Raw genomic sequence first — 27,484 nt, 5'->3', positions numbered from 1 at the left:
ATGCCCATTCTGGAGCTCTCTGTTCCCTGTAAGTGGCAAGCGAATCCAAAATCTGTGGAATAAGCATCTGAGACGTTTCATCCATGGACTTCCCCACCCCCATGGATTTCTGTATGGGGAGTCGGATGGAATATAATGGAGCAAATGACACAAATATTCCATCATCTTTGTTTGTAAGACTAAACATCCAAAAATAATCCTTAACACAGCCAAATGGCCCTGAATCTTAATTGTATTTCCTGGAATGTAAAGCGGGTCAATGTGCCAGTTAAAAAAAAAGTATAGTAATTGTTAAAGAAAGCAAAGGCAGATGTAATGCTTTTTCAGGAGAAACTCTTGACCACAGATGAGACAGCTAAATTAGATCGTAACTGGGTAGGAAAAGTGGTGTCATGTTGCATCTCATCCAGATTGAGAGGAGTAGTTGTCCTCATCCATAAAGCACTGGCAGCAACAGATTCTGAGTCAATTTCAGACAATCAGCGCAGATTTTTGATCTGTAAATTCACCATAAATGAATCTGAACTAATCATTGTGTAGGGCCTAACTTTGATACTGAAACCTTTCATAGGTATTTTTACTGAACTGTATGGAGAACCCCATATCCCTACTGTGAGCGTTGGGGATTTTAATGGGGTGCTTGAGCCTTTTGTGTATAAATCTCAGCCTCAGGGCCGACAACCAAAACTAGAATGTCTCTGGAGTTGCACATTAAAAATCTGGGGCCCTATGGTGGCTTATACATCCAGTGGGTAGGATCTATTCATCGTGTTCTCTGTACATGGGCCCTGTTCCTATATGGATTTCTTTTTGATCTCCAGTGCCTTGATTAATTTTGTAATTCGACTCCTCCATTAATACAGTTGCTGTCTCTGAACATGCCCCTGTGCCTCTTCAGATAGCAGCAGCCTTGGGTGAGAAACAGCTGTGTAGAGGGAGATTTAATTCTTCACTTTTACTAGCACACCATTTAAAAAAAAAAAAAGAAATTGAACTGTTCCTGGGGAAAAACGAACCCTTCACATCTTCTAACAGGCTGTTGGGGGAGATGCTCATCATGCTCACCTCTACTCCTGTGAGGAGATCTTACTCAAGTGAGTAGCCCCATTGACTTCTTTGGGACTGTTTACCCACGTGAGTGACTGAAAGTCTAACCACTGGTTTCTGAAGTGGCAGATTGGAAACAAATGGAAATCTTTCAGGTGTGTAAGGTATTTGTTCCTTCACTTCCTCTCCTAAGATGTGCAACCATGCTGTGCAGCTGTTAAACCGCTTCCAAGTTCCACCCCAGAGATGGCTGCATTTCAGCAATGGGTGAGAGTAGTTCTTGTCTATCTGCACTTTGTAAAGCTCTTTGGAGGAAAGTCACTACAGAAATGGTGGACATTGTTTATAATTTTATAGGACAAGAGGTTAGGACCAGTGTTCACCACTGTAATGAAATGTTCCTGCATCTTCTCTGAATGGCACTGTAAGTGACTTATCATCGGCTTTGGTAACTAAGCTTTTAGGGGGCAGATCCTGCCCCTGGGGCCAGACAGGTCCTCCATGGTATGGCTACACTGTGGAATAATGCAATGGCGTACCGAGGGTCTCCAGTGCCTGCCAAGCCTATATCTGCACCCCCCAGGCCTCATGCACCGCCGCCCACAAAGGGCACGAAGGATCCCGGCACCACCCCCCAGCTGCCCCAGGGAGGGGGGGTCTGTACCTGTGGAGGGGGGACGTGAGGCTTGGGGGGGTGCAAATGTAGGCTTGGCTCTGCCGCCCCCTCAACCCCCACTTATCCACTGCCTCTCGCCCAGCGCCAGCTTGGACAGGGCAGCCTCACCCCCCCCCCAACCTGGGGGGCGAGAGGGCTGGGCCGGGCCTTCATGACACGTGCGGGGGGGAGGGGTGCTGAGGGGCTCTGCTCAGAGCCTCCTGTGTTCCCCCGCTTCCTGCGCATCATGAAGGCCTGCCGGCGCCCCCCCTTCAGGCCAGCGCCCAGGGTCCTGCCCCCCCTCGGCACGCCACTGAAACGATGGGCAGGCTTTGGAAATGGCAACGTCCTCCTGTGCAGCAGGGACTAGGGGCTTGGGGGGAGGGGTGGAAATGAAGAGCTGGGACCAGGGGAGAAGCTCCTACATGGATCCTCTTGCCCTGTCCCCCCTCTGCAGAGGGAGGCTTTAAGGCTATGGGGTGCTGAAACCTCAGGCCTGCAGCAGTGGCCCATGGTGGCTCCCCAGCCGCTCTGCTCCCTGGGCAGAGAGCTTTCCTTCCCCTCGCACGTATCCCTAGTGTCTGGCCCAGCTGCTGGGCTGAATATTTGTCCTGTTGCGTAGCCTGAAATGGTGTCTGCAGGCTGGGCGGGACTGGAGCAGTCCCACCGGTTGCCAGTGCAGCCCCATCCTGTGCTGCCCAGTGACTGTCCTAGAGCCAAGAGGCAGGGAGGCTGCGCACTGCCCTCGTGTTTAGCTATAAGCGCCACTTCAGAACGTCAATAAGACTTCCCAGGCCATGCAGTCCTGGGGCCCTGGCAGTTTAAGTCCCTCGGTTCTTAATGATGATGTGCCTTCTGGAAAACCTAGCTTTGTGTAAAGAATTTGTCATGGAGCTTCGGCTTCAGCTTCCATTTCATTCCCATTGTTTGTCTGGCAGATACTTAATGGCCTGCATGCCCTTTAGGGGCCATGGCCAGGTCAGCGGGAACAAAGCCAAAGATAAGCATAAACATCAGCTTCAGTGCGTGACACTGTGTTCTGCCGAGCCGCAGCGCTGCAGAGAAGTTCTGCATCCTCTGGCGTACGTTGTCCTTTGTTCACTGCGTCCAAGGGCATCTGCCTGGAAATAGGATCCTCGCTGCTTAGGAGTTCATCTCGCCCTGCTGATTCCACCTTCCCTGGCATCGCAGGCCCCTGCACCTGATAGCACAATCCGCCCTTCAGCGACTAACGGGGATGTCAAAGAGAGGATTAGAATGCTGGGGAGCAGATCTGCGTGTGCAGCAGTGGATACAGCTGTCATCCACTGTCTCCTGGAAGAGCTGTGACATGCATCGTATCATGGGCAGCTTTCTATCTCTCTCTAGTTTTTTGGTGTTCTTGTAGTGAGGCAGGATGGCCCAGTGGTTAGGGCCCTAGCCTGGGACTTGGGAGACCTGGATTCAGTTCCTTCCTCCACTACAGACTTTCTCTGGGGCCTTAGGCAGATCAATCTCAATTCCCTGCCTGTAAATGGGATTGTGGTACTGCCTGATCTCCTGGAGTGTTGTGAGGCTAATTCCATTGAAGACTGTAAAGCAGTCAGCTAGATGGTAATAAGAGGCCATGTAAGTATTATTGATGCACATGAGCTGGGCCCTATTGTGCAAGGTAGTGCACACACACCAGTGTACCTCCATGGGTCAGAGGTAGGGCTGAGAGAGTGGCTCAATTCTCATGGCTCAGTTAACCCATCTCACTTCCAGCAATTCCTGAAGGGGTTTTGGGAATTCCAGAAGATTGTGGAAAACAAATGTCTTCCCATCCACCAGGACCTTAACAAAGTCCTCAGCACTGCTTGAAATTGCATAAGTCCTTTTGGACCCACACATTTAACCTTCAGCAGTGCAACTTCAACCCTGATGAAGCTTGGATGGACAAATGGAGTTCACAAAAAGTCTCACATACACATCTCGTGAAAGACCCAGCGCAGAAGATCCCTGCCTTCCATTTCCCACTAAGCTCATGGGCCATCCTGAACCGCATCCGCACAAGCCATGGCAGATGCGGATACTTGCCGCACAAATGGAAAATGAAAGACTCTCCAGGGTGTGACTGTGGTCCCCCAGAACCCTGGAACTCAGTGCCTGATTCACAAACATGAAGGAGGCCTCAGCAATACATTCTCTTACTCCAGATGTAATTATCTGGCTTAGCCATCTAAACAGCCATACAAAGAAGACTTCCAGCAATGGTGCGAGTTGTGGTGTGATGTTCTTTTTCTTTTTCTCCATTAGGAACTGTAACAAAACTGCCAATTTATGTCACTGTCACTTCACTGCACATAGACCGTAAAAGGTGATGGCTTTCAGCTGCTCCCAGCCACAGCTACGTTCGAATGACCTACAGAAATGTAAGCTCCATAGCCTGGCTGAATCCAGGTCGCTGAGCCATCTTTTATGAGTTTGAACAAGCTGCAGTTCCTCAGCCCATGAGTGGGAATTGTTCAGGGGCTCTAAGGTGAGGAAGTACTAGTGAGTAATGCAGTGGAAGTGCTTCTCATGCTGCATTTAGATAAAGGCAAGTGTGTTAGCCCTCTGGGGTCCAGTTCTTTAGCTAATCCTCTCAAAGAAATGCCACACACACAGGCAGTTCACTGTTACAGGGGATATCAGTGACACAGAAATGGTTAATAGATTGTCTGGGTCAGTTTGGATCATTCCACTGCATCCCAATCACATAGAGTTAGCATCATGTCATAGCACAGCCGGAAAATGCAGCATTGTCATAAGTGACTGTTCCAGCGTTGAGCCAGCACAGCCACCTGAACGCTGAGCCTGGCCTGTGCCAGCTGGGACTCACAGGTGACACCAGAGGTTCTAGGAAAAGTCTGGGCTTTACTTGCCAGACCCAGACACCTGATGCGTGTCAGTGTCCATTGACACCAATGGTTGTAGTTAAAGCAGCTTTTATTTGTTCCCGCTTCCTGCGTTTGAATTCATAGTGCTTAGGGAGCTGAGCCCTGGAACGGAGCTGCCATTGTCTCACTGCTTGGTTTGCAACAGGATCCACTTCAGCTTCCCCAAGGCACCGGGGGCCTGGATAGATTTAGACTGAGCCATGGACCACTCACTGCATCCTGTCCACCAGTGTATTAAATCCTTCCCACCCTGCAGAGGAGCCAAAGGAGGTCTTGAGGCAGGAAGTGGACTGCTGAAATTAAGAGAAAAGTGGCTGATTGTGGGAGGCAAATTCTCCTTAATTTCCCAGACAAGCGGCAGACACTGGCTGTCAGATCTGTGAGAGAGACACAGACACCGGTGCTGCTGCTGCTGCTTGAAATGAACCGCTGCCGGGTGGGATCTGGTCTCCAGAACAGCGACGCTTCCACCCGTTTTATTGCTAATCACTACCTGCTTTTCCTGCTTAGAGTAAAAGGACGAAAAGAAACTGGAGGCAACAGCAGCTGTTTTCATCCAGCCTTCCAGCCCTGACAATGCGGAGACAGTTGCAGTGCCGGGATTTGATGGCAGAAGCTTGCTGGGGAGGAGAAAAATTTACCTTCTGCTGTAAATGTTTCTGAGTGTTTCTGAGATTGTGTAAAATCTACATTGAAACATATGTTCCTGCTAAAATGAATACAGCGCAGAGGGCAGAAGACACACGTGCTGTGTGACTTCTTGCCCACGGCCCCTTTGGAAAATACTCTGAGTCAGAGTTTCCAAAGTGCCCACCATTCCCATGTCAGCACCCAGATTGCCAGACGTCCTCAGCACCCAGCAGCTCCCATTGTTCTCAATGGCAGCTCTTGGGTGCTGAGCAACTTTGAAAATCAGGCCCAGTGTTGTAACTTTGTGGCCACAGAAATGATCTCACGTGAGAATTAGACAAATGATGATAAGGGGGAGCTGTGCCATCTCAGACTGTAATCCTGTCAGACTGAGCTCTCACCCACTTGCACCTTGGATGGGAAGGACCTAGAAGCTCTTCAGGACAGATTTTTAAAGGTATGTAGGCATCTAAAGATGCAGGTAGGCACCTAGTGAGATTATCAAAAGCGCCTATGCACCTAACTCCTATTGGTTTCAGTGGGAGTTAGGCACCCTCTTTTGAAAAATCTCATTGTCTATCTGCATCTTTAGGTGCCTCAAAGCCTTCTGGCCGTTAGTTTTGAAGAAAATCAGACCCTCGTCTCAATTGGACACTCCAAATCAGCGGACGCTTTTGGGCTTTAACCTCTCTGTGTCCATTTGCTCGAGGGGCTCGAAAGTGCATGTTTGTAAATTGCTTTGAGCTGCTCAGAGAGAAGAAGCTGCAGAAGAACAAAGCACTGGACTACAAAAGTACCTATGCTGTACCTGTCCTAACAGCCCCCTCTCTGAACTCACCACATCCCCTGCTATTAACGCCTGAGTTCCCTAAGGAGGCTGTCTTTGTAACAGCCGAGCCTGGTGCAACACAGGGAGGGAGCTCTGTACCTTTCAAAAGCCTTGTGCTGCAGTCGAGTTGTAGAAGAAGAACGAATGGATTCTGTGCTGCAAAGCCACAGATGTTTCAGTGCTGCATGTAGGACAAGAGCAGCAGGTGTCCGGATGAAAGAGGAGAGAGGATGTTGCACTCCTTTAAATTCTGCCGTGCTCCCGGCTTTTTCTTGTCTTGCTCATCAGAACTGTGCTTATTCCATGTGCTGGATAACTCCTTGTGGCTGTGCAGTGGCTGGTGAGGAGAGATGCAGTAAAACGAAGGCTTTGCTTCCATTGGTCAATGGCTGAATTTAAAACCTCTTTCATCCTTTCGGATGCCTGATGCCCCTTGGAGTGGGGTTGGGATGGGAAAAGGGCGCTGCTTTGCATTATTGATCCTACTGTCTGCAAGGTGAAGGAGGCCTGTCCTCATATGTTCATCCGGGAGAAAATGGCTATACCTCTGCTCCGATGTCTTTGCTGCATCTCATTGTCATTGTCATTGCATCACAACACTGGGGCATGTGATGACTGCTAGCTGTGTATCGACTGGGTTCTATAACGGGTGTAGCCAGTTAATAGTCCCCAAACTGATAGCTTGACTCCTTAGGCCCAGGTTCTTGCCTTTTCTATGCTATCTTCTTCTTTCGTGTGGCTTGAGTAGGTAGCAACGACTACAAATGGATATCTAGATTTGATAGCCAGCACATTGCCACAGAACAGAGCAAGCAAATGTCCTTCAGGCCCCCAGTGAAAGAACAAAGGGGGCACTCAGATATGATGTGCTCCGTCGTTTGTGACTGGTGACCACAGTTGCATACAGGTGTTTGCTTCATTTTCCATTTCCATCTTCCATGAAGTGCCCTGATGCGATTCAGTCCGTACCAGTCCTTCCCACCTAAATCAAAACCAGGTGGTTCCTCGGCAGGGTCAACGACAAGCTGTTTGTTTTGAGCGGTCAAAACGCTCCATGTGGCTCTCCATTAAGCCTCAGCATCGAAGCTGAGTGTAAGGGTCTTGATGTGGTTCCATTGAGGATTGCAGGATTTTCATCTGGTCTTTGGCGGGTTCTGCAGGTCACCGTGCAAGGAGATCCTCGTGTTTGCATTGACGTGATTAAGAAAGCGAGATGTCTGAGCAGCTCTTCTGATCTGTGGAGGCTGCATCACTGGCGCTAGACGCATGGCATTATTGAGTTGAGTACCAAGAATTTTAGCATGGCTGTTGTGAGACCACACTGGCACACAATATTCAGCCGCAGAATGTACCAAGGCAATTGTTGAGGCTTGTAGGGTCCGTGGACTGGAGCCCCATGATGCTCCGGCCGTTTCCTAAGAAGCACGACACGAGACCTGACCTTATCGCGGGTGTTCTCGAGGTGTTGTCGGAAGGTCAAACTCCGGTCCACTATAACACCGAGATACTTTGGGTTAGCTCATGGCTGACGCTCTCGCTGCAGAACTACACATCAAGTTTGGTGTTAGCCATTTTATTGTTCAAATGGAAAACGGTCACCAATGGGGTTTTTTGGATTGGGCCTAAATTTCCAGCTTTCTATGCTGTGACCTCTTGTTAAAACCGAAAAAGGCTTTGGGAAAGTGTTGTGCCATACGCTTCCCTCCTTCAGCGCCCCCACCCCAGTCCTGTTAGGCTACCATCTCCAGGTGGAGACCCCATACCCTGCCTGAGCCAAATTCATCTTTGGTGTAAGTCCATGGAGTTGCAGCAGGGATTGATTTATCTCAGTGGCTTTGTGTCCCTCAAATGGAGACTCTCTTTGTCTATAGGCTGCATGCCCAGCCTTGGGTTTGGGACACGCTCCTGGCCTCAGTGGCATTCCTCAGAGTAGGCACTGCAGGGGGATTCCTCAAGCCACCGTGCTCCTGAAAAGTTCCTAGGCTCAAGCTCGGAAGAGGACCCAGCCTGCAGAGACGGGAGGAAGGAGCTGGTGAACTGAAAAAGGCGGAATATAAATAAGTACGAGCATCCCCAAGGCTCCCTTTCAGGGAAATCTTCCTCTTCTATTAAGCAGTTAAATAGGACCCAGAGCCCCACTAAAATTAAAATAACAAAACCCATTTCTTCTGGCAAAGACCATTTGTGAGCACATTTGCCAAAACATTTTTGTGGTGCTGGTCTTTTCAAGTGGCTCCTTTGCAATAAAATCCAGATGCCATCAGTCTGCGGAGCCCTCTGGGCAACTGCTGATGTCCATGAAAGATGCCCTTTGTAATTAATTAATCTCCCCAAAACTGTCGTGCTGCATTCCCAGTGGCTCCCAGCGTGTTTCTTCTTGCCTACCCCAGCAGAAAAGGAGCATATTCGTTTCTGAGTGCTGAAGAAAGCCTTTGTATTGGAAAGATGTCACAGAAAGGGTTAATCTCCTGACTGGGAAGACGCAGTTGGGATTGCAAGTTATCAGAACACAAACAGAAGTCAGCAAATCTTTTAATTTGCCTTGGTTGGCTGCCATTTCAATCAGCCCTTTCCTTTGCTGATCCCAGATAGTCACGTTGATTTACTGACAAGCTCAGTGTGTCCTGTCCCAGTGGAACCAAGTGGCCTCAATGGAGCCATTGACTTACGTGGGGTTACACTTGGGGTTTAAAATATTCTTTGCCTCCTCCTCTCTCCCCTGGCCCTGCGAGGGGCTGTCTGCCTCCCAGCTTCACCGGGGAGCTTGGCTATCCTGAAGGGCCGGGCCTAGCCGGCCGTGAGAGGCAAGTCAGGCGGTTGTGACGGGCAGCTAAGCCACCTGCAGACCTGTGTCTTCCCTTTAGGGCGTGACGAAGGGTTTGCATTTAGCACGGGGTGCTCGAGCCTCCTGTATGTCACCTCTGCACGGTGAACCACGCTCAGTGGTGTTTTGTCATCTGTGTGCACATGAATAGATTTGTTATACACACTTGTGTGGAGCGTATGAATGTGGGTGGTAATGTGTGCTCCCCTAGAATTGCTGCGGGGGTGTGGGGGGGGGGCACTGTACAGCTATTGGGCTAGTTAAATGTGTGCAGTATTAGCAAATGTTGGTAATTATCACTGCTGCTTTGGCGGGAGCTCTCAGTTTATTTTGTTACATCTGGACCCACTGCAACCTTAGGGGTGAGTCATCATTTCTATTATCAACCCCGCCTCCTCCATCCCACCCACCCACACTCCCAAGGAGTTTATAGCTTGCGTTGGCCATAAAATTTGCATTCGAGCTGAAAGAACCCCCTGCAGCCGTCAGTTGAGATTCTCATTTAAATCAGTTTCATGGTTTAGGGATGGGTGTCAAACCCATGTAACTCAGCTGCCTTTGGTAGTGTCCTCCCCATGCCTGAGGGCAAACCCCCATGCTTCAGGGCATCAGGCAGCCTCCAATTGATGAGGGTCAAGAAGGAGCTTTCCCTGGAGGCTTGCTTATAACCACCTACTGTAGGATTTATTGCACTTTCCTCTGAAATGCTTCAAATAGGCCACTGTCGGAAGCAAGGTACTGGACTGGGTGGACCACTGATTTGAGCCCCTCTGGCGATTCCTGTGTTGTGTTGTATCCAAGGCAAAGTCCTAGAAATGCCAAAGAGTCTGTAACCTGTCCGCCAGTCTTGTTCCTTTCTGGGTAACAGGAGACAGGTAGCTTGCAGTATTGCCAACCCCAGCGCTCAAAAATCATGAACCAGGCCCCAGAAAATTATGAGATTGGCTTAAAAATCATGAGATTTGTTTCTAAAAGTAGTAAATGTCAGATTTGTTTGCTTTCCCTTCTGTGTTCTTGCCCATTTAGGTGGCACCCGGGTCAAGTCCTCAAGCTTCTCTTTATAATAGTGAGGGCTAGAAACACCCTTTATCTTAATAAAAAGAAAAAAGGAAGCTGAGATCCTCACGTAACCCCTGGACTCCAGGCACTTGAAATCAATGGGAGTTGGTTGCATAGCCTGCTTAAGTGCTTTTGGACATCCCACCAAGCACCTATGTGCATTGTTTGGGCCAGGTTGTCAAAGGTACTGAGGCACCTAAGTAAGTGCCCAGGTCACTTGTGAAAATGGGATTTAAGCTCCTAACTCAGTTAGGCACATTTGAAAATTTTACCCTTAATCTCGCTGGGCCTCAGGTCCCCATCTGTACAAAGGGGATAACAGTGCAGGTGGGAACCTAAACATACCATGCAACAGAGAACCACAGAAGCTTGTAATGTAGCCTCTGCAACTTCTTTTTAGCATTTATTATTTGTGTTGCCATAATGCCGAGGAGCCCCAGTCATGGAACAAGACCCAGTCATGGAACAAAACCCCGTCATGCTACAAACACAGAGCAAAGAGACAGCCCCTGCTCCAAAAAGCTTCGGACCTAGAACTGTGCTACACGACAGAAACACAGCGCGGTTTAATTTCATACCATGGGCCGTTCATTCCAGTCACATGATGCACAGTCATTAAAATGCAGTAAGAAAGTGTGAGAGGAGGTGCAGACAGCTGAAAAAGGGGCATGACTGGCTGCTGCTGGCGCGATCTTGCTCATACTTAGCTGCTTGTGGGCAGCAGAGAAGAGACTGGAGTGTTGAGTGTCATTTCAATGGAGACATGAAATCAGTGAGATGAGTTCTGCCCACGCATCCATTCATCCAAGGTACTTATACTATTACAAGGCGCTTATATGGTAACATTACCAGAGTGTCCGAGTGCCTCATACTCTTGAATGGACACAAGACTCCGGGAAGCCAGCTTACATCGCTTAGGGGTGTGAAAAAGTCACCTCCCCCGAGAGATGCAAGTTACAGCCACCTAAGCTCTGTCCACAGCGGCGCTATGTCGGCGGGACTATGTCTGCCTCTCGCAGAGCTGGAGGAATTATGCCGGTGGGCGAGCGGCACAGAGCATCTTCACCAGCTGTGCCGATGTAGCGCTTCTAGTGCAGACCTTCCCTCCTTAGACTCCTTTAAGGGAATTAGGAATGTGGCTCAGTGGAGGTATTAAGGCAGCTGGGGAGCCTGCATGTGACCATCGGAGAGTGCGCACGCAGCCATCAATGACACTCTCCCGTCTGGGGCTCATGTTGTACTCTACTTCTGCAGCCTGCCGAGTTGCCATCTGACCTGTTTTTCCCAGGATCCTCCCGTTTTTGAGGTAGCTATCCTGGGAAATCTGTAAGGACGCTCAGTCCATGCCACCAGCTCTCCTGTTTTATGGACCCAGCGTCATCCCGGATGTCCTGGGTTTTTGTCTCTCAGGTCCTAGCGTGTAAGTTAGACCTGCCCTTCCATTGCGAAACTTCCAAACTGGAGGGGGACAAGAGAGGACCTGTGAAATAGGCACTGATGCAATTTCACAAAAACCGCCTTGTCCAGCTGGCTACAACTAATCCGCAGGCTTGTCAAGGACCAGTTCTTTGCACGCTACACAAGCGTCTGTGACACAGGGCACGCAATCAAAAACATTCCTCTAAACACAATCAGTTGTTTCTGTCTCATTTGTAACCTAACAACTCAGCCTGGGTTTTGGTTGGGGCCTTTTTTGATCGATGGCTTTAATTTTGCTGGTGTTTTGCACAGGTTTCCAATCCAGATGTTGCCACTGCCAGACAGTAACAGCAATATAGGCGGGGAGACAGTACGTCCTGGCACTGTCGTACTAATGCCAAAATGAGGTCAAGGCGTGGGGGTCAGTTGCTGGTTTGATTACGAGCCCCGTGTTTCAGGAGCAAGGGGTGTGGTTTCTTTGAGAGCTCTTACTTGCATTGAGATGAAACTTGCTGCCCATGCAGCAGTCGTCCTGCTTATTTTCAGTTTCCGCTGGGAAGAAACGGCTCATTTACAGCGGATAGCAGCTGTTTGCAGCGAGAAGAGCCAAAAAGGGGATCGGAGGTGGATGCTCACTTGAGCCAGGAAGGGTTCGTTTGAATGGCTGGCCTTTTGCAGACGTTGGGCTGATTCAGAGGTGACGTGGCAGGTGGTGTGAGTGGAAGGGGAACTAACATGGTGCAGCTCACTCCCTGCAGCCTCTCCATGGTGGCAGCAGGAAGAATCATGTTGTGGTTACTAGACTGGGACTCGGGAGGTTCTTGGTTCAAATCCCTGCTGCGCCCCAGACTGTGTGTGACCCTGGGCAAGTCACTTCTTCTTCCTGTGCCTCAGTTCCCCATCTGTAGCATCAGGATAATGGCGCTTCCCACCCTTTGCCTTGTCTGTTCAGGTTGTCACTCCATTTGGGCCTGCCTTTTACCACTTAGCTATACAGTGCCTAGCACAGTCAGTTGGGACTGATCACTTTGTGGTCTCTAGGCCCTTCCCATGACACAAATAACGAGCTCAGAATCCCTCCAGGCTTACTTAGCCTCCTTCATATTTACTCAGACCCTTTTCTCAGCACATAACGCTTACATCACCTCTGGAATGAGCCCATTTCCTCTTCCGCGCAGATTGCTCCTGAGTCCTGTTTGCCTTAACCATTACAGACTGAAACTAACTGCCGCCTGTGGTTCTTCCATGCCCTCCTCCCTGTACTACCTGCAGCACCTCACAACAGCCCTCTGAGGCAGGGCTGTGCTGTTATCCCTATTGTACAGACAGAGAACTGAGTCACAGAGAGACTAAGTAACTTTCCCAAGTCACCCGGGAAGCTTGTGGTGGAGCAGGGAATTGAACCTGGCTTTCCCAAGTCCCAGGACCAGCCTTTCTCTCTTTCAAATACTCAATAGCCTTAGGCTAATACGGCTTCCTGTGTTTGTTCTTTAATATGTGAGATACCCCTGGACTTGGGGAAAGTGAGTCATGCAATGGATGATTGATACCAGTTCCTTTCCCTAGTGTCTGACAGAGGCTAAGTGTGTGTGAGAGGCCAGCGGAAGTTGTTTTTGTTCTGTTTATTGCCCAGTGCAAGTATCTTGTAGATCAGCATCATTTCCACACCCACAATTTGTGTAGATCACATTGGGTGTAATTTCATTGGGTAGATCATGTTGGGTGTAATTTCTGCCTCAGTGTCACATGTTAAGAGCACTGGGCTTTAGGTTTCTGACACCAATTCACCCTGTGATGCTGGCAACAAAATGTCTTCCCCATGAGACAACCTGAAAAAATTTCCAACATCCTCCTCCTCAGAAAGCCAGCTGGGTAATTTGGTCACCTCCAGCATGGCAACTTGCATGAGTCTGACTTAACCTGATTCATGCAAAGGAGCTCAGAGTTCAGGTTGGTATTGTGAGTTCGTTCCTCTTTGACTAAGCAGTGCAGCAAATATGGGACCAGATCTGGCAGTCTTTACTCAAGCAAAACTCCCACTAGCATCAATGGAAGCTTTGCTTGCCTAAGAAGCCCAGTATATGTAATTCTTTGCTTTTAGACGTCACAGAGTTCAGGCCCAGTAAGGTGCGTTGCATCTGTAAGGGCAACTTTAACCCTGAATCCCCCGGCTTTTTGCACATTACTTTCAAATCTTAGAGGCAAAGGCTGCCTTTGCTTTTACACACCAGTTCACTGAAGGTGATGGCAATTTCACGAACGGAAAGGAAGGAAAGGTGGAGTGTAGAATTTCTTTGGGTGGAGGGGAAGGAGGAAAACATTGAGGTCAGAGGGCTAATATTGCACATTTTTAGGTGAAACCATTGTGCTGTCTCCTGGACAACCCCAAAAGATAGTGATTTATAGTCCTGGCCCTTTAAAATTCTTCATTTCCTACAGGAAGGGAGTGTCTTCATTACAGGAACTCAGTGTTATTCAATGGAATTCAAGCCAGAGGGCAGGAAATCCCAGTGTGGGCCAGGAGGAATTTAAAGGGACAGGACTCTAGTAATTTATAGATTAAATTGGTTCTTACTGTGCAGTTGGAAGCGAAGGTTTGAGTTTTTTCTGAAAGTTCCCTGCTATGTTTTCATACCATCTCCTCTGACTCAGGCCCTGCTCTGTCCTCTACTGTACACGCTGATACCAGTGTGAAAATCAGTTGTTATGAGACAGGCCCAATGAGTGTATTGTCACATCTCCCGCAGGGTGTGTGTTCACTGCAGATATAAGATGTGTGCGTCACTTAGCTCAAGTTAAAGAAAAAGGTAACTCAGCTTTTAACTCAGGTTAGCAACTTGAGTTCAAACCAGGCTCCCCTATAGACTTTAAATTGAGCTGCTAACCTGAGTTAAAAGCTGAGTTGCCATGTCTTCACTGATATATTAATCCGGGTTAAGAACATACCTTTTCATGCAGTGATGACATACTGTCTATGTAACGGAAGGAAACCAAGAAACTGCTCCATATAGTAATTCCCTTGATATGTGCTGCTTGTGCAATGTTGTAAGAAGTTATTGCGAGCGATCCTGGAGGCACTGGGACACTAGACAGTGTGCTCAGAGAAGCCAGAACCCTAGTAACTCCTGGACTTTGTTCCTTTAGAATTTAGTCCCATTGAACATAAATGGGCAGTAGCAAAACTGACCTGCTTCTTGATCCACTCCTCTCTTTGGTGCTGTTGGTCGGTTTCTGGTCTGCTTTCTGCACTGCGAGTGCGTTTGTGTGGGTTAGCTCAATCCCCTTCCAAAGCAGATTAAGCTAAGAGTGTTCACCTGGGGAGCTAGTATGGCATAGCTATTCCAGGCTATTTCCCCATGTAGACGAGCCCCAAGAGCCTGATCCAGCTCCCACCAAAGCCAGTGGGGGTATTTCTGGGGAATCGTGGAGATGGATCATCAGGTGATGTTACTTTTCCTATTGCATTAACTTCATTAGTATGATGTTGTGTTTGTGTTTTCATGTTGACGAGCTCTCCTTCCTAGCTCTCCGGGTAGCTTTCTGTAGAATTGTCCTTGTCTCAGCCATTGGGACACTCCATATCGAATGGCTGGAGAGATGCAATCCATGCGCTCACGGCATTTCGGTTACTGAGGAACTCTGAGGTGCCATGCGAAGATGGGACTGTTTAACAGACATACCAGTTAGGGAGGAACATGCAGGTGGAGCAATGCAGCTGTGGTCAGTAAGATCACAGCAACAGATCAAGTCACCATAAGCAATAGAGAGCAAATGGGAAATTCCCTTACTTGGGGTTCAACCCTGTCCCATGACCCTTGCTGTGCAGCCCAGCTTTCCCTTCTGTCTCCCAAAGAGCCGCCTGTAGGCCATGATTCAGCAAGTTCTCAGTATGTGTCTCACTTGAAGAACCGAGCAGTCCCAGTGCAGTCAATAGGACCGCTGATGTGCTTGAAATTAGGCCTGTGCTTAAGTACCTTGCTGAATCAGGGCAGGAGCATCCTTCCCCTTCACCAGCTGTGCAGGAGGAGGTGGAGTTAACTCCTTGGTCACCAGGAAACCTTGTACCTTGTTGCCCATTCCCAGGTCATCATCCTCTGGGCCATACTGTGCTCTGGACTCGTGTGTCTCAGGCCCAATGATGTTCTGCACTAATGTGTTTTCTCTCTCTCTCCCGATTAGGGACCTGATGCCCAGAACCCTCGATGGGCAGATCACCATGGAGAAAACCCCCAGCTACTTCGTCACCAAGGAAGCGCCTGCTCGAATCTCCGCCATGTCGAAGGGCACCAAGCTCATCGTGGTGGTGCGGGACCCCGTGACCAGAGCCATCTCCGATTACACGCAGACTCTCTCGAAGAAGCCCGATATCCCCACCTTTGAGAGCCTGACCTTCAAAAACAGGACTACAGGCCTGATCGACACCTCCTGGAGCGCCATCCAGATCGGCATCTACGCCAAGCACCTGGAGAACTGGCTCCTCTACTTCCCCATTGGGCAGATCCTCTTTGTTAGTGGGGAGAGGCTGATCAGCGACCCCGCCGGGGAGCTGGGCAGGGTCCAGGACTTTCTGGGCCTCAAGAGGATCATCACGGACAAACATTTCTATTTCAACAAAACCAAGGGCTTCCCGTGCCTGAAGAAGGCGGAAGGCAGCAGCAAACCCCACTGCCTGGGGAAAACGAAAGGCAGGACCCACCCCAACATAGACCGCGAGGTGGTGCAGAGACTGCGGGAGTTCTACAGGCCTTTCAACATGAAGTTCTACCAGATGACTGGGCACGACTTCGGCTGGGACTGAGGCTGAGAAAAGAATAATTTAAGAAAAGATATAATATAATATATATTTTTTTTACATATCAGTAGAGAGGGGAAAAAACACACAAATGTAAGAATTGTGCTGAAAACGCTCTCCGTTCTGTTTGTTCCTTTTGACATGATGGCACTGCTTGGTTTGTTTTCTTTCCTCTACTAGCAGTGGAGTGGTGCCTGCTTCCACGGACAGGGCAAGAAGGCTGTGGGCCAAAGCTTGGTGCTATTGAAGTCAACAGGGCCCTGGTCACTCATGTCAGTGGCTCCAGGATTTGACACAGTGTCTGTAGAAAAGTCGAGGAGCAACATTCAAATGTGCCTAAGTGACTTAGGATCCTAAGTTCCAAATTCAAAAGCAACATAGGCACTTAGAGGAGCTCGACTCTCACTGAAAGTCAATAGAATTTAAAGCCCCAATTTGGTATTTAAGTGTTGCTGTGCTTAGTCTTGCAATGCCTAACTGACAAGCACCTAAGTCTCATTATCAAAAGGGATTTAGGCACTTAAAAGCCAAAATCCCATTGTCAGTCAATAAGATTGAGGCTCCCAAATCAGTTAGGTATAGCAGCATTGAGCACAGCAACACCTAAATACCTTCAAAAATCTAGGCCTTGGTAACTAGGGACCAGATTTTTAAATGTATTCAGGTGCCTAATTCCCATGGGAGGTGCCCAAAGGCCTTTAAAAATGTATCCTTAATCACTTTTGAAAATGGGACTTAGGGTCCTAAATGCCTAATTCATTTTTGAACATCCCAAAGCTGGTCAGGACAGTCCTTTTCCTGTAAAAATTTTTATCAGAATGTTTTTCTTCCCTTTTTTATCAATTTTTCTTTGAAATTTTTGGGCTTTTTGTCCTAAAAAGTGGAACATATTCCAGCAACCAAAACCCAAGCATTTTTCAGCATTTGGTAAAAACCCAGTTTTTTAAAAAAAATTAAACAAACAATTTGTTTTTGGATTGCAGAAAGCGGTGGGGGGGGGAGGTTTGGACCAAAACTGATCTTTTGACATGAAAATTTCAGTGTAATCAAAAGGTCATTGTCCAGCCCACCAGTTCCCAAGCAGCTTCCCCTGTCACTTGTCCTCTCTCCCTGTTGCTGTTTCATAGATCACCCACCCTTTTCAAGATTCCCGTTCAGAAACTTCACAAAGCCAACATGCCTCCCTCTGGCTGTCTTCTGTAAAGCTTGAGGTTGTGGACTTTGTGGGGGCATCATACTAAGGGAGTCACTGGGGAAGTGGGGGGGGATACCCTCTTATTCCGGATTCAAGAATATACTGCACATGGAAAGAGTCAGTGTTGGGGGAGAGGAGGTGTGTGAGGTACCCTGCTAAGCCACTTTCAGGAATGTGTTGGACAAGGCCCTGTTGACTTCAGAAAAACCTCAGAAGAGAAAATGTTGGAGCAAAGGTTCATTTGAAAAAAATCCCAGCGAGGAAAGGGAATCCCTGTTTGCAAGAGAGTGACGAGAACCCCGTGCTGAGGCGAACAAAATGGCAGCACTCTTCTAGGGGAGAAAACAGGACCGAGAGGGTTGGTTCTGTAAGGTTTGTTGGTTGGTTTGTTTTTTTAATATGTTAACAAAACAATCCTCCATTCTTTGCCATGATTCTTGTCACCATCCGACAGCTATTTTGTGGCTTGTATAAGGTGAATTGGTGATAAATATCCTTTTAATTAGGCAGGTGCTCAGATCTGGCCCCTTTTGTCAGCAGTCTCATTAGATTAATTGTTATTTATATTAGTGCCTAGGCGCCCAATCAGAAGGGAACCCCATTGTGCGAAGCTCTGTACATTATTATTAGGTGTGTTACAGTAGTGCTTATGATCCCCAATCATGGATCAGGACTCTATTGAACAGATCAAAAAGACAATCACTGCCACGAGCCGTTTACTGTCTAAGATGAGAGGCAACAGCCAAAGACATAGAGGGAAGGACTAGGTAGCAATGAGCCCATGCTGGTCAGCATGAAAAGCAGTGGTCCCAGCATGCCAGCTGCCTGACTCTTGTCCAGATTTTTTGAGGCATCACAACAGAGGAGAAAGTTAAGGAGGGATTTGAAGGGGCATAATGAGTTGATAAGCGGAGAGGTCAAGGTGGTGATGCGTGTGAAATTGCCCTCTAGCCCCACAGCTGGTCCCTCCGTTCCTGCCTACCTGTTCCGAAGGTAAAGAAAACAGTCTAGTGTCCAGAGCTGTCAATGCAACATCTGCCACCACGATCACGTTTGTTTAACGAGAAAGAGGTTAGAGATGGGCCTTGCACCCGCTCCTGGCTCTCCTGACTCCACTTCAGATTCCACCTTGCAGCTTTGTTCTTAACCATCCTAAGGAACGATCCTAAACAGTGCTGAGGATGCAGGGCGCTCCAAGAGGCCTTTCCCCCTCACCTCTGCAGAACCAAACCCGGGTGGTTTCACCTGCAGGCCCTAATTCCCAATTTAATTAAAGTCACTTTGTTAATGTTGGCAGGGCTTTCTGAAGGCCTTGGCCCCAAAACTTTCCCTCATCTGTTGCCCTCATAAAGTCTTGTCTGAGCTCAGGTTTTCTTACCCAGAGTCCAGTAACAGCTGGCTGGCAAGATAACAGTAGGGACCTGGAAAACTTCAGATCCAGTGTTTCAAAATGGCAGCTAGCTGAGAGTCAGGTCAAGTGATTGATAATTACAATTTCTGCCTTGCTATTAAGACTGAATACTTATCATTGCTTCACCTGAAAATTGAAGCTACATGAATCAATTGATTTGTTTCATTCAGTCCACTGATTTGGTTACAGCTGTCCTGCTAGTGTTGCTCTTTGAACATCCATCTCTGTATATTGTGCACCCCGTGTGATCATGCCATTTTACACCTCTAGTTCCAAGGCTCGACTCTTGCTGGGCAAAGACATCTCCTCCATGGATGTCAGAGTGGTTAATCCGAACAGCAGAGAAGTGGCTGGTTCCTTGTAGGGGTGAGAAATGGATGCATTTTGAAGTTCACCAAAGGCTTGAAGCGGTCAGAGATACCTGATTCTATTATCCAGAGCTTTTTTCAGTGTGTGTGTGTGAAACTCTTGCCCCATTCAAGTGTTTCAACCCAATGCAAAACCCACTGAAGTCAGTGGAAAGGTTCATATTGATTTCAGTGGGCCTCAGATCAGAACCCTAGTTGAAAAAAACCATCTGGAAGTTTTCAAGCTGTGGCTTTTTGGTTTTGACCATACCACGTCCGTTCAGATGAATGAAAACCAAGCACCTGAGAATCCCATTCCCCATACCGAGCAGTTTGGAAAGGCGCTCTGGAGGTCTGGTGCCAATTCCTCTTGCTTTTAAAGAGAGGGCTACAGTATTTATGGGGCTTAGGCATTTCCAATGCACAGGACACACTGAAGGGAAATGAAAGCCCTCGCTTGGAAATGTGGCTATTAGATTGTGTTTCCAGACAGCTCTGACGCGTGTACAAAGCTCACTCAGATTATTTATATTAATTCTCCCCTCCCCAAAGCTGCAATACTCTACAACAGGGAATCTATTGAACTTTGCACTTCCTGTCAGTGGAATATATACGCCTTTTACAATATTTATAATGGCTGAACATTTTATTCAATACTGGTGAGTCCTATAGCAAGAGTCCCCTGAGCGGCAAGTTCTTGAGGCAGATAACAAATCTCTGTGTCATTTTGCAGCCTGGTTTATCCGAGCCACCAACGCCAGAGATGATTTGTAAGGTAATGTAAATTAGGCTCCCATACACTAACTTAGCTTTCCTGGGTGGGGTTTTCAGACTTCCCTCGGGGACATAGGAAGACAGGTTGCATCGAAAGCCAATAGGATTTGTGCTCCTAAACCCCTGAGGTGGTTCTGAAATCTCCTACTCATTTACATTTTCTCAGCCTCTCCTAGCCATGTCTGAGGGTACATCTGCACTGCAGCGGAGATGTGACTACAGCACACGTAGCTGGTTTTATTCTGCAATGAAGCTGTGCCCGCACAGGTCAGCCACCCAAGTAACTACCCGGGCTTGTACGGCCCCCAGGGATCTTGTGCTGCTGCGACTTCCCGGTTCTGGGCACTCACACTCTCTAAATTAAAGCTAGCTCAGGTATGGCTACACCTGCTGCACACAGACCTCCTATGGCAGTGTATTAACAGGTAGAGAATCTACAGTTTGGGGGGGCGGTCAGAAGGAGGCATAAACTACACCAAAAGTCCTTCTAACTTAAAGCCACTTCTGAATTTAGCCCAGTAGCGGCTGCAGGACCCAGAACGATGGCTTCCTAAGAACTCCAGTAAGCAGCCTCTCTGCTATTCCTCCCCACACAGTGAAAAAATCAGTCAGGCCCTTCCATTTTCCCCTGATTGCCTCCCAGGCTCAGTGCCTTGGATCACTCATAAGCCATTATCTCCATTTGAGAACACTGACAATCCCAGTTTGAATCATTTGTTAACAGAATCAAGGACCAGTTTTGGGGTTTTTTTTTTTAAATACAGTGTTAATTGCCTTGATCATGATGTCTGCTGCGATCAGACTGAGTATTAATAGCTGTGCAACAAAAGCAGTTCTTGGGAAACATTGGAACAAATTGCAATGAAAAGATAAAGGTGCAGGGATGTATCATTAATCTCGGTGCAAGGTTCGTCTCCTAACCTTTGGGAAAGCTTATGGGAGGCAAAAGTCCTTATGACACCCAATGAGGGAACTAAACTACCTGCTTATTTACTGAGCGAATGCCATTATTTAAAAGGGACACAGGCAAGTAGTTGAGGGCCAAAAATAAGGCTTTGTTGCAAAACAAAAAAGTTTCATAAAACTAATAGGTGGGTTTTTTTAAAAGCACCTAAGTGCCTTGGGGGGAGAGTGACACAGGCACACGTGGGCACCTAACGCCCATTGTGTCTCAATGAGAGTGTGGCTTGCTCACGACACACATTTTGTCCCAGTCTAGCTGTTGGTTGGGGTGTGATGTTTTTTAACCAGTGTTGTTACAGCAGTACAGCTCTTAATGTGGCTAGAGACTGGTAGAAAGATGGCTGATACCAACCGCTTGCTCATCTAGCTCTTTGGTTGCCCACCTGGCAGGCTAGTGGGGGGCCCAGATTCCCAGCTTGTTGGCAGCCAGGGCAGCTTGCCAGGGGGTCTGCCTCAGAAGTGGGGCTCCAGTCCCTCTATTGTGAAATACCCAAAATCTTCTCTGGAATCATCGTTCTCTGCCCAGCTCTGCCTTGTCCTCCTGCGAGGCATCCTTCTTCCCCCTTTCCTGTCCCTGTCACTCACCAGCTGCGTCTTGTCTTTGGGTGAGGAGCTGCTGCAGCTTATGTACTGTTAAAATGCCAAACTGCCTGGGAGAATGGGCCTCTGGAAACGTCCCGAACCCAAGTCATTAACCACTTCACTGCTGCTGATCATGGGGCAGAGCTGGCAACCTTTTCCAGTCCTGCTTAGTGCTTACCATGGAATCTCTGGGGCAAAAGCACCCCCTCTTTTCCCCCCCAATTTTCTTTTTAAATTGTTTGGCTCCTTGCTGCTTTTTCTTGTGCGTACGCAGGCCCAAGGCTGGGTGCTCAGTGCCGTCTAATGTACCTAAGATACGACAGAGGTTGCACTTGTGTCCCTTTTGAAAGATTATGAGAGAGATTCCCTGTACTCGTGGTGCTAAGAGCCACACGTAGCAGCATTTGCAGGATTGGGCTGCAGATCAAGTCTCCTAGTGCTGATACTCCACTGGACCTTCTGGAGGATGAACCAGGTATATGCGCTGCACTGGAGATGAGGTGTATTTTACCCCAGGGCTGTGGTGTGCTAGCAGCACTGAATCAATGACAGTCTTACTGCTGAGGAGACAGAGAGAAAAGCATAGGGGATTTAAACATTTTAAAAGCCCTCCCAATACAGTCCACACTGGATTCAGTCCATACTGGTTCTCCCAGTGTGGACTTGATCCAGCCCTCCCAATACAGGAATAGCTATACTGCTATAGAGCGTCTTTATACTAATATAACTGGGTCTATATTATGAAGTTCCAGAGGGGTAGCCGTCTTAGTCTGTTTTTGGTAACAGTGAGAGTCCTGTGACACCTTAAAGACTAACACCGACGAAGTGGGTTTCTGCCCATGAAAGCTGATGCCCAAATAAATTTGTTAGTCTTTAAGGTACCACAGGACTCTCGCTGTTCTGTATTATGAAGGTTATACTGCTTTAACTCTACCAGTTGCAGTGAACGTGGTGTATATACAAGCCCTTGGCACCGAACTGTTATCTGTACCTTTGAAACTCTTTCCTATCCGTTGACTTTCAGTGCTCCTAAATCACTTAGGTGCCTTTGAAAAGTTCACTGATTATGAATAACAACTAAGGATTTCTAAGTAGCCTAAGAAAAGTTAGGTCCTGAAATCCCAATGAAATATAATAAGATTTAAGGCTCAGATCCTGAAAGGTATGTAAGTGAAATCACTGGGCATTAGGCACTGCATACCTTTGAGGATCAGGGACCAAAGTACTGAAGCCCCTTAGGCTCCTTTGAAATTCCTAAATGAGGGCATAGGATGAATTTAAACGTTCCGCTGTGTTGGGAACTCCCAGATCAACAATACTGAGCAAGTGGAGCGGAACTGGAAAGTGAAATTGACTGTAGATCGAGAGTGGAATTGACCTAAAGAGTTTGATTTTCCCAATGGAGTAAAGGAGGGTGGGGGAGGAATTAGTGGTGAAAAGCAAATAGTGTTTAAAAATGTTTCCATTGAAATAAGCGAAGGTGTTCTTGGGCCCAGATAAGGGTTTGGTTTGTTTTGGTTCGTGTTTTGGACCATATGCAACTTTTAGACTTTCACAGTGTCTCTTTAAAGAGCTGTATCAGTATGGGGGGGGGGGGGGTGTGTCATGGGGCGGTTATAGTCTTCTCTCAGTTACACTGAAGCCTCTTCCCCTTAACCTCAGTCTGATCCCATTCACACCACTGTAAATCAGTCTCTTAACTGAAATCAGTGACATGGCTCTGTTTGTACATGCCTAGCGCAAAAGGGTCCAGCCCATGACAGGCTCCATGGCGCTACTGTAATATGACCAATAATAATGATGCACTGGTGTAAAATGGGTGTGATGCTGTTGTACAGAACTGGACCCCCAAGGATTTTAAATAACTAACAGCTTTGTTATCAGATGCACTGAGCATGCCTAATGGTACAGAACCATACCAGGACATTTTCCTTCTCCATATGCTCTAAGGGCCAGATTCAAAGTCAACAGGCATCTTTCCATTGATGTCAATAGGTTTTGGATCAGGCTCAGAGGCCCCAATTCAGTAAAGCATTTAAGCACGTGCTTAAGTCCATCCCAGTTCTGCAAAGCATTTAGACCCAGATTTTCAAAGGCTGTGAGATGCCTAACTCAGAGCCTAATTCTCTTTGAAATCAATGGGAAACACCTTTGAGAAGCTGGGCCCTAAGCACATGCTTAAATGCTTTGCTGAATCAAGGTAGCCTGCTGATCCAAGCTCTAGCTGACTGGCTCTGCAAAGATCAGACTAATGGGGCTTGCTTTACCAGGTCAGTTTGTGACCTTTCCACTGATGTGTTAAAAGGATTTTTGTTGTTGTGATTTCCTGGAAAAAAAGCCGCTGTATCAACATTAGTCCAAAGGACTAAATTCTGTGCCATGGGATATATAATAACCTCACAAGGATTTGGCTTATCCAAATATTTTAAACACTAGAAATGAACCTAAACACCAATATGTCATGGGACTCCAAGGAAAGAGGCTCCTGTATTTTAATGCAACTGATATTCCAGGGGGGAGGTATGTAGCCTTAAGTTATAGTTCAAGCAATGACGTGCTTGGTATATGGACATTTATATCCTGAATTTTATTTATTTATTTTAAATAACTGATCGCCAGCCTCCTCTTTTCACCCCACATAAGTTAGCATACAGTATATCAAGTTAGAACTCAAAGGTAGGGGAAATGGCCATGTATTTTTAAACATAGAAAAAAATATCTCTTGTTTGTACATAATGTTTTCTGGTTTTCCTTTACTTTGTGATCTTCTCATTTCCTTTCTTTGGTGCTATTTCTGTATGAAACAGATTGATTTTAATTTAATTTAAGAATGAAGAAGCACACATTTAATAAAGTTTACGGGTATTGAGAGGCTGTGATGTCTTTTTGCTGATGGCTTTGATGCAATGGCGGGGGAAGGTATAGGATATATTCCAAAATGGAAAATTATTCCTTTGTATATGTTTTCTTCACTTAAAAAATAATTCTCTTAGCAACAATGATCACATGCACATGCAGCTGTATAAAATGTGTGAAACAAGGGCCGAATTCTTCTCTCTCACTGGTGTAAATTTGTTGTGCTTCCTATATACCAAATAGGCATTTCTGTGGCACTCAGCAGCTGTTGGCCAGAGTTTTAAAGGCATTTAGGCACTGACAGAGGCACCTAATGGGATTTAGAAAAGTGCATGGATGTCTAACTCCCATTGAAATCAGTCCCACTGCATGATTAACAAATTTGTTGATTTAGGGGCCGGGGGGATTGTTTTAACTCAACTCGAAACAAAAAAAATGTCAGCAAAATGAAATGATGAGAAAAGGCGACCGAAATGCTTTGGTCCGCCTGAAATAAAATATTTTGTTGTGATTTTGAGGGGGTTTTTTTTGTTTGTTTTTTTTAAATGTGAGTTTTTAAAAATAAAATGGAGGGAAATTCTGAAACAAATGTCTTTCCAAAACAAACAAGTGAAAATGCTTTGTTTCGGCAGTGCTGAAACAAACCGTTTAGACATCTCCAATAGCGGAATAGCTCTTTTACATCCGAAACAATTCTCCAAAACCAACCCCCAATTCACAAATTGTTTCAGTCAATCCGAATGAAAACTTCCACTCAGCTCTGTCACGAGTCACGTACCTGCCTCTTTAGGCAACTAAATACCTTGAAAATGCTGGTCCTGAATGCCTCACAGATATTAAGCAATTAGTCCTTCCCACCCTTCTGTGATTTAAGGAAGTCGTACAAATGAGACACACACAGGTGTAGTGACCTGCTTGAGGTCAGGGCCTACTGGCTGTAAATCAGTGCAGCTCCAGTGAAGACTCAAAGGGTGAAATGCTGGCCCTATTAAAGTCTACATCAGTGGAGCCAGGATTTCACACATGGCATAAGACCATACACCACTTCAGGTCCATTAACTGAAACCCAAGGTGGAAACGTTTAACCAAGAACCATATGCAGCAGCACAGCCATGATATATCAGGTTCGCTGTGTGGTCAAGTAAAGTGATATTCTATTGACTTTTTTAGATGTATAAACAGATTAAGTCCCAGGAAAAATATGCTCCCAAACTTCATAATAGTTTATTAAACCACTGAAGTTTAATATAATCTTTTGGCTTTTACAGAAAAGAGTTCCATTTATTTCCTGAGCTGCTTTGATTTTATTTTCTTTTAATTATTGTTATCCGGACTTAACAATGTGGGTTCTGCACTCCACCCAAATAACACTAGCCAGATTGTAAGGGGGGAGTTTAGTTTAAAGAAAGAAAGAATTGTGTGGTATTCAGCAGGCTCTGACATGGGATGGCAAACACAATATAAAGAACTAGTTCTGCTTAGCCATGAAATAATAATCTGCATACCTCGCTTCAGAGTCTTTATTACCCAAGCTATTTGCATGCAAACAGACATGACCCTTTTTAATCTCTGCGTGACACTGCAAATAAGAGGTGATGTCGTCTCATGGTTATAGCAGGGGACAGAGATCCAAGACACCTGAGTTCCTGACTCGATCTGTGATCTGGGGCAAGTTATTTTGGGCCTGATTTTCAGATATGTTGAACTTGCATGTTGCCAAGGAACTGATCTAAAGCCCTGCGAAGTCAACGAGAGCTGCTGGGTGCTCTGCACTTTTGAAAAAGCAAGCCACTTGCTGGGAGTTAGGGGTTGTCTACACTTGAAATGCTACAATGCTGCAGCTGTGCCACTCTCGTGCTTCAATGTAGACACTGCCTGCACTGATGGAAGGGGTTCTTCCATCGGCATAGGGAATCCACCTCCCTGAGAGCAGTAGCTAGGGCAATGAAAGAATTCTGCACCAGAGGTTAGCGAAGTTTAACTGTGTCGCTAAAGGGTGTGAAAAATCAACACCCCTGAGCACTGCAGATGGGTTGCCCTAATTTTTTAGTGTAGACTGGGCCTTCGGAGCCTAAATACCTTTATCAATCTGGGCTTTAGTTACCGAAATAGGAGCTCAACCTTAGACACCAGGTTTGAAAATCTTGGTGACGTTTAACACCGGTCAGAAAATGGGAAGAGGGGGTTGGGTTCTGCATAATATTTAACTTTTTGGCAAAAAAATCACCTGAAAAGTTTTCAGCCATGCACTGAAAAAGGGTGGTGGGGGGGGGGGTTGAGATTTTTTTTGATGAAATCAGATACCGTTCACAAACATTTTCATTTAATCAAGAATCCAATTTTCTGTCAAAGCTTTTTTTGATGGAAAATTTTCAACTCACCCTAGTGACATGATCGCAAATGAGCTTTCTTACTAAAGTATTCCCTAAAGTTTTTCTGTGTGACCAAATCTTAGGATTGTTATTGTGACGCTCGACCTCGGCTTTTGGAGTCATATGAATATAAAGTTTGTGGACGATACCAAGCGGGGAGGGGTTGCAAGGGCTTTGGAGGAGCAGATTAAAATTCAAAATGATCTGGGCAAACTGGAGAAATGGTCTGAAGTAAACAGGATGAAATTCAGTGAGGACAAATGCAAAGTACTCTACTGAGGAAGGCACAATCAGTTGTACACATACAAAATGGGAAATGCCTGCCTGAGACGGAGTACTGCAGAAAGAAAGCTGGTGGGTCATAGCGGATCACAAGCTAAAGATGAGTCAACAGTGTCACACTGTTGCAAAAAAAAGCAAACATTCTGAGATGCAGTAGCAGGCGTGTTGTAAGCAACACACAAGAAGTAATTCTTCCGCTCTACTCGGCGTTGATCAGGCCTCAGCTGGCGTAGTGTGTTCAGTTCTAGGCGTCACATTTCAGGAAAGATGTGGCCAAAATGGAGAAAGTTCAGAGAAGAAAGCAACAAAAATGAATAGAGGTCTAGAAAACATGGCCTCTGAGGGATGATTGAAAGAATTGGATTTGTTTAGTCTGGAGACGAGAAGACTGAGAGGCGACATGAAAACAGTTTTCAAGTACATAGAAGGCTGGTACAAGGAGAAGGGAGAAAAAATGTTCTCCTCTGAGGCTAGGACAAGAAGCAATGGGCTTAAATTGCAGCAAGGGTGGTTTAGTTTGGACATTAGGAAAAACTTCCTGTCAGGG

At 46.8% G+C, this 27,484-nt stretch overlaps 1 protein-coding gene across 1 annotated transcript in view; it reads left to right on the top strand.

Annotated features, from left to right (window-relative positions):
* LOC137152906 (heparan sulfate glucosamine 3-O-sulfotransferase 3A1-like) overlaps positions 1-16,217 on the top strand; it is an 81,992-nt gene extending 65,775 nt beyond the window's left edge. Inside the window, exon 2 of the mRNA XM_067547860.1 lies at positions 15,543-16,217. Within this exon, the coding sequence (XP_067403961.1) occupies positions 15,543-16,161 (619 nt within the window). The 3' untranslated portion in view covers positions 16,162-16,217. The remainder of the gene's footprint in view (positions 1-15,542) is intronic.
* Positions 16,218-27,484: the final 11,267 nt, after the last annotated feature.

This window comes from Emydura macquarii, unplaced genomic scaffold (genome assembly GCF_026122565.2).
Source record: "Emydura macquarii macquarii isolate MOO-44397 ecotype Brisbane River unplaced genomic scaffold, CSIRO-AGI_Emac_v2 contig_1230, whole genome shotgun sequence".
Taxonomy (NCBI): domain Eukaryota; kingdom Metazoa; phylum Chordata; order Testudines; family Chelidae; genus Emydura; species Emydura macquarii.
This window is presented reverse-complemented; position numbering and strand designations above follow the sequence as displayed.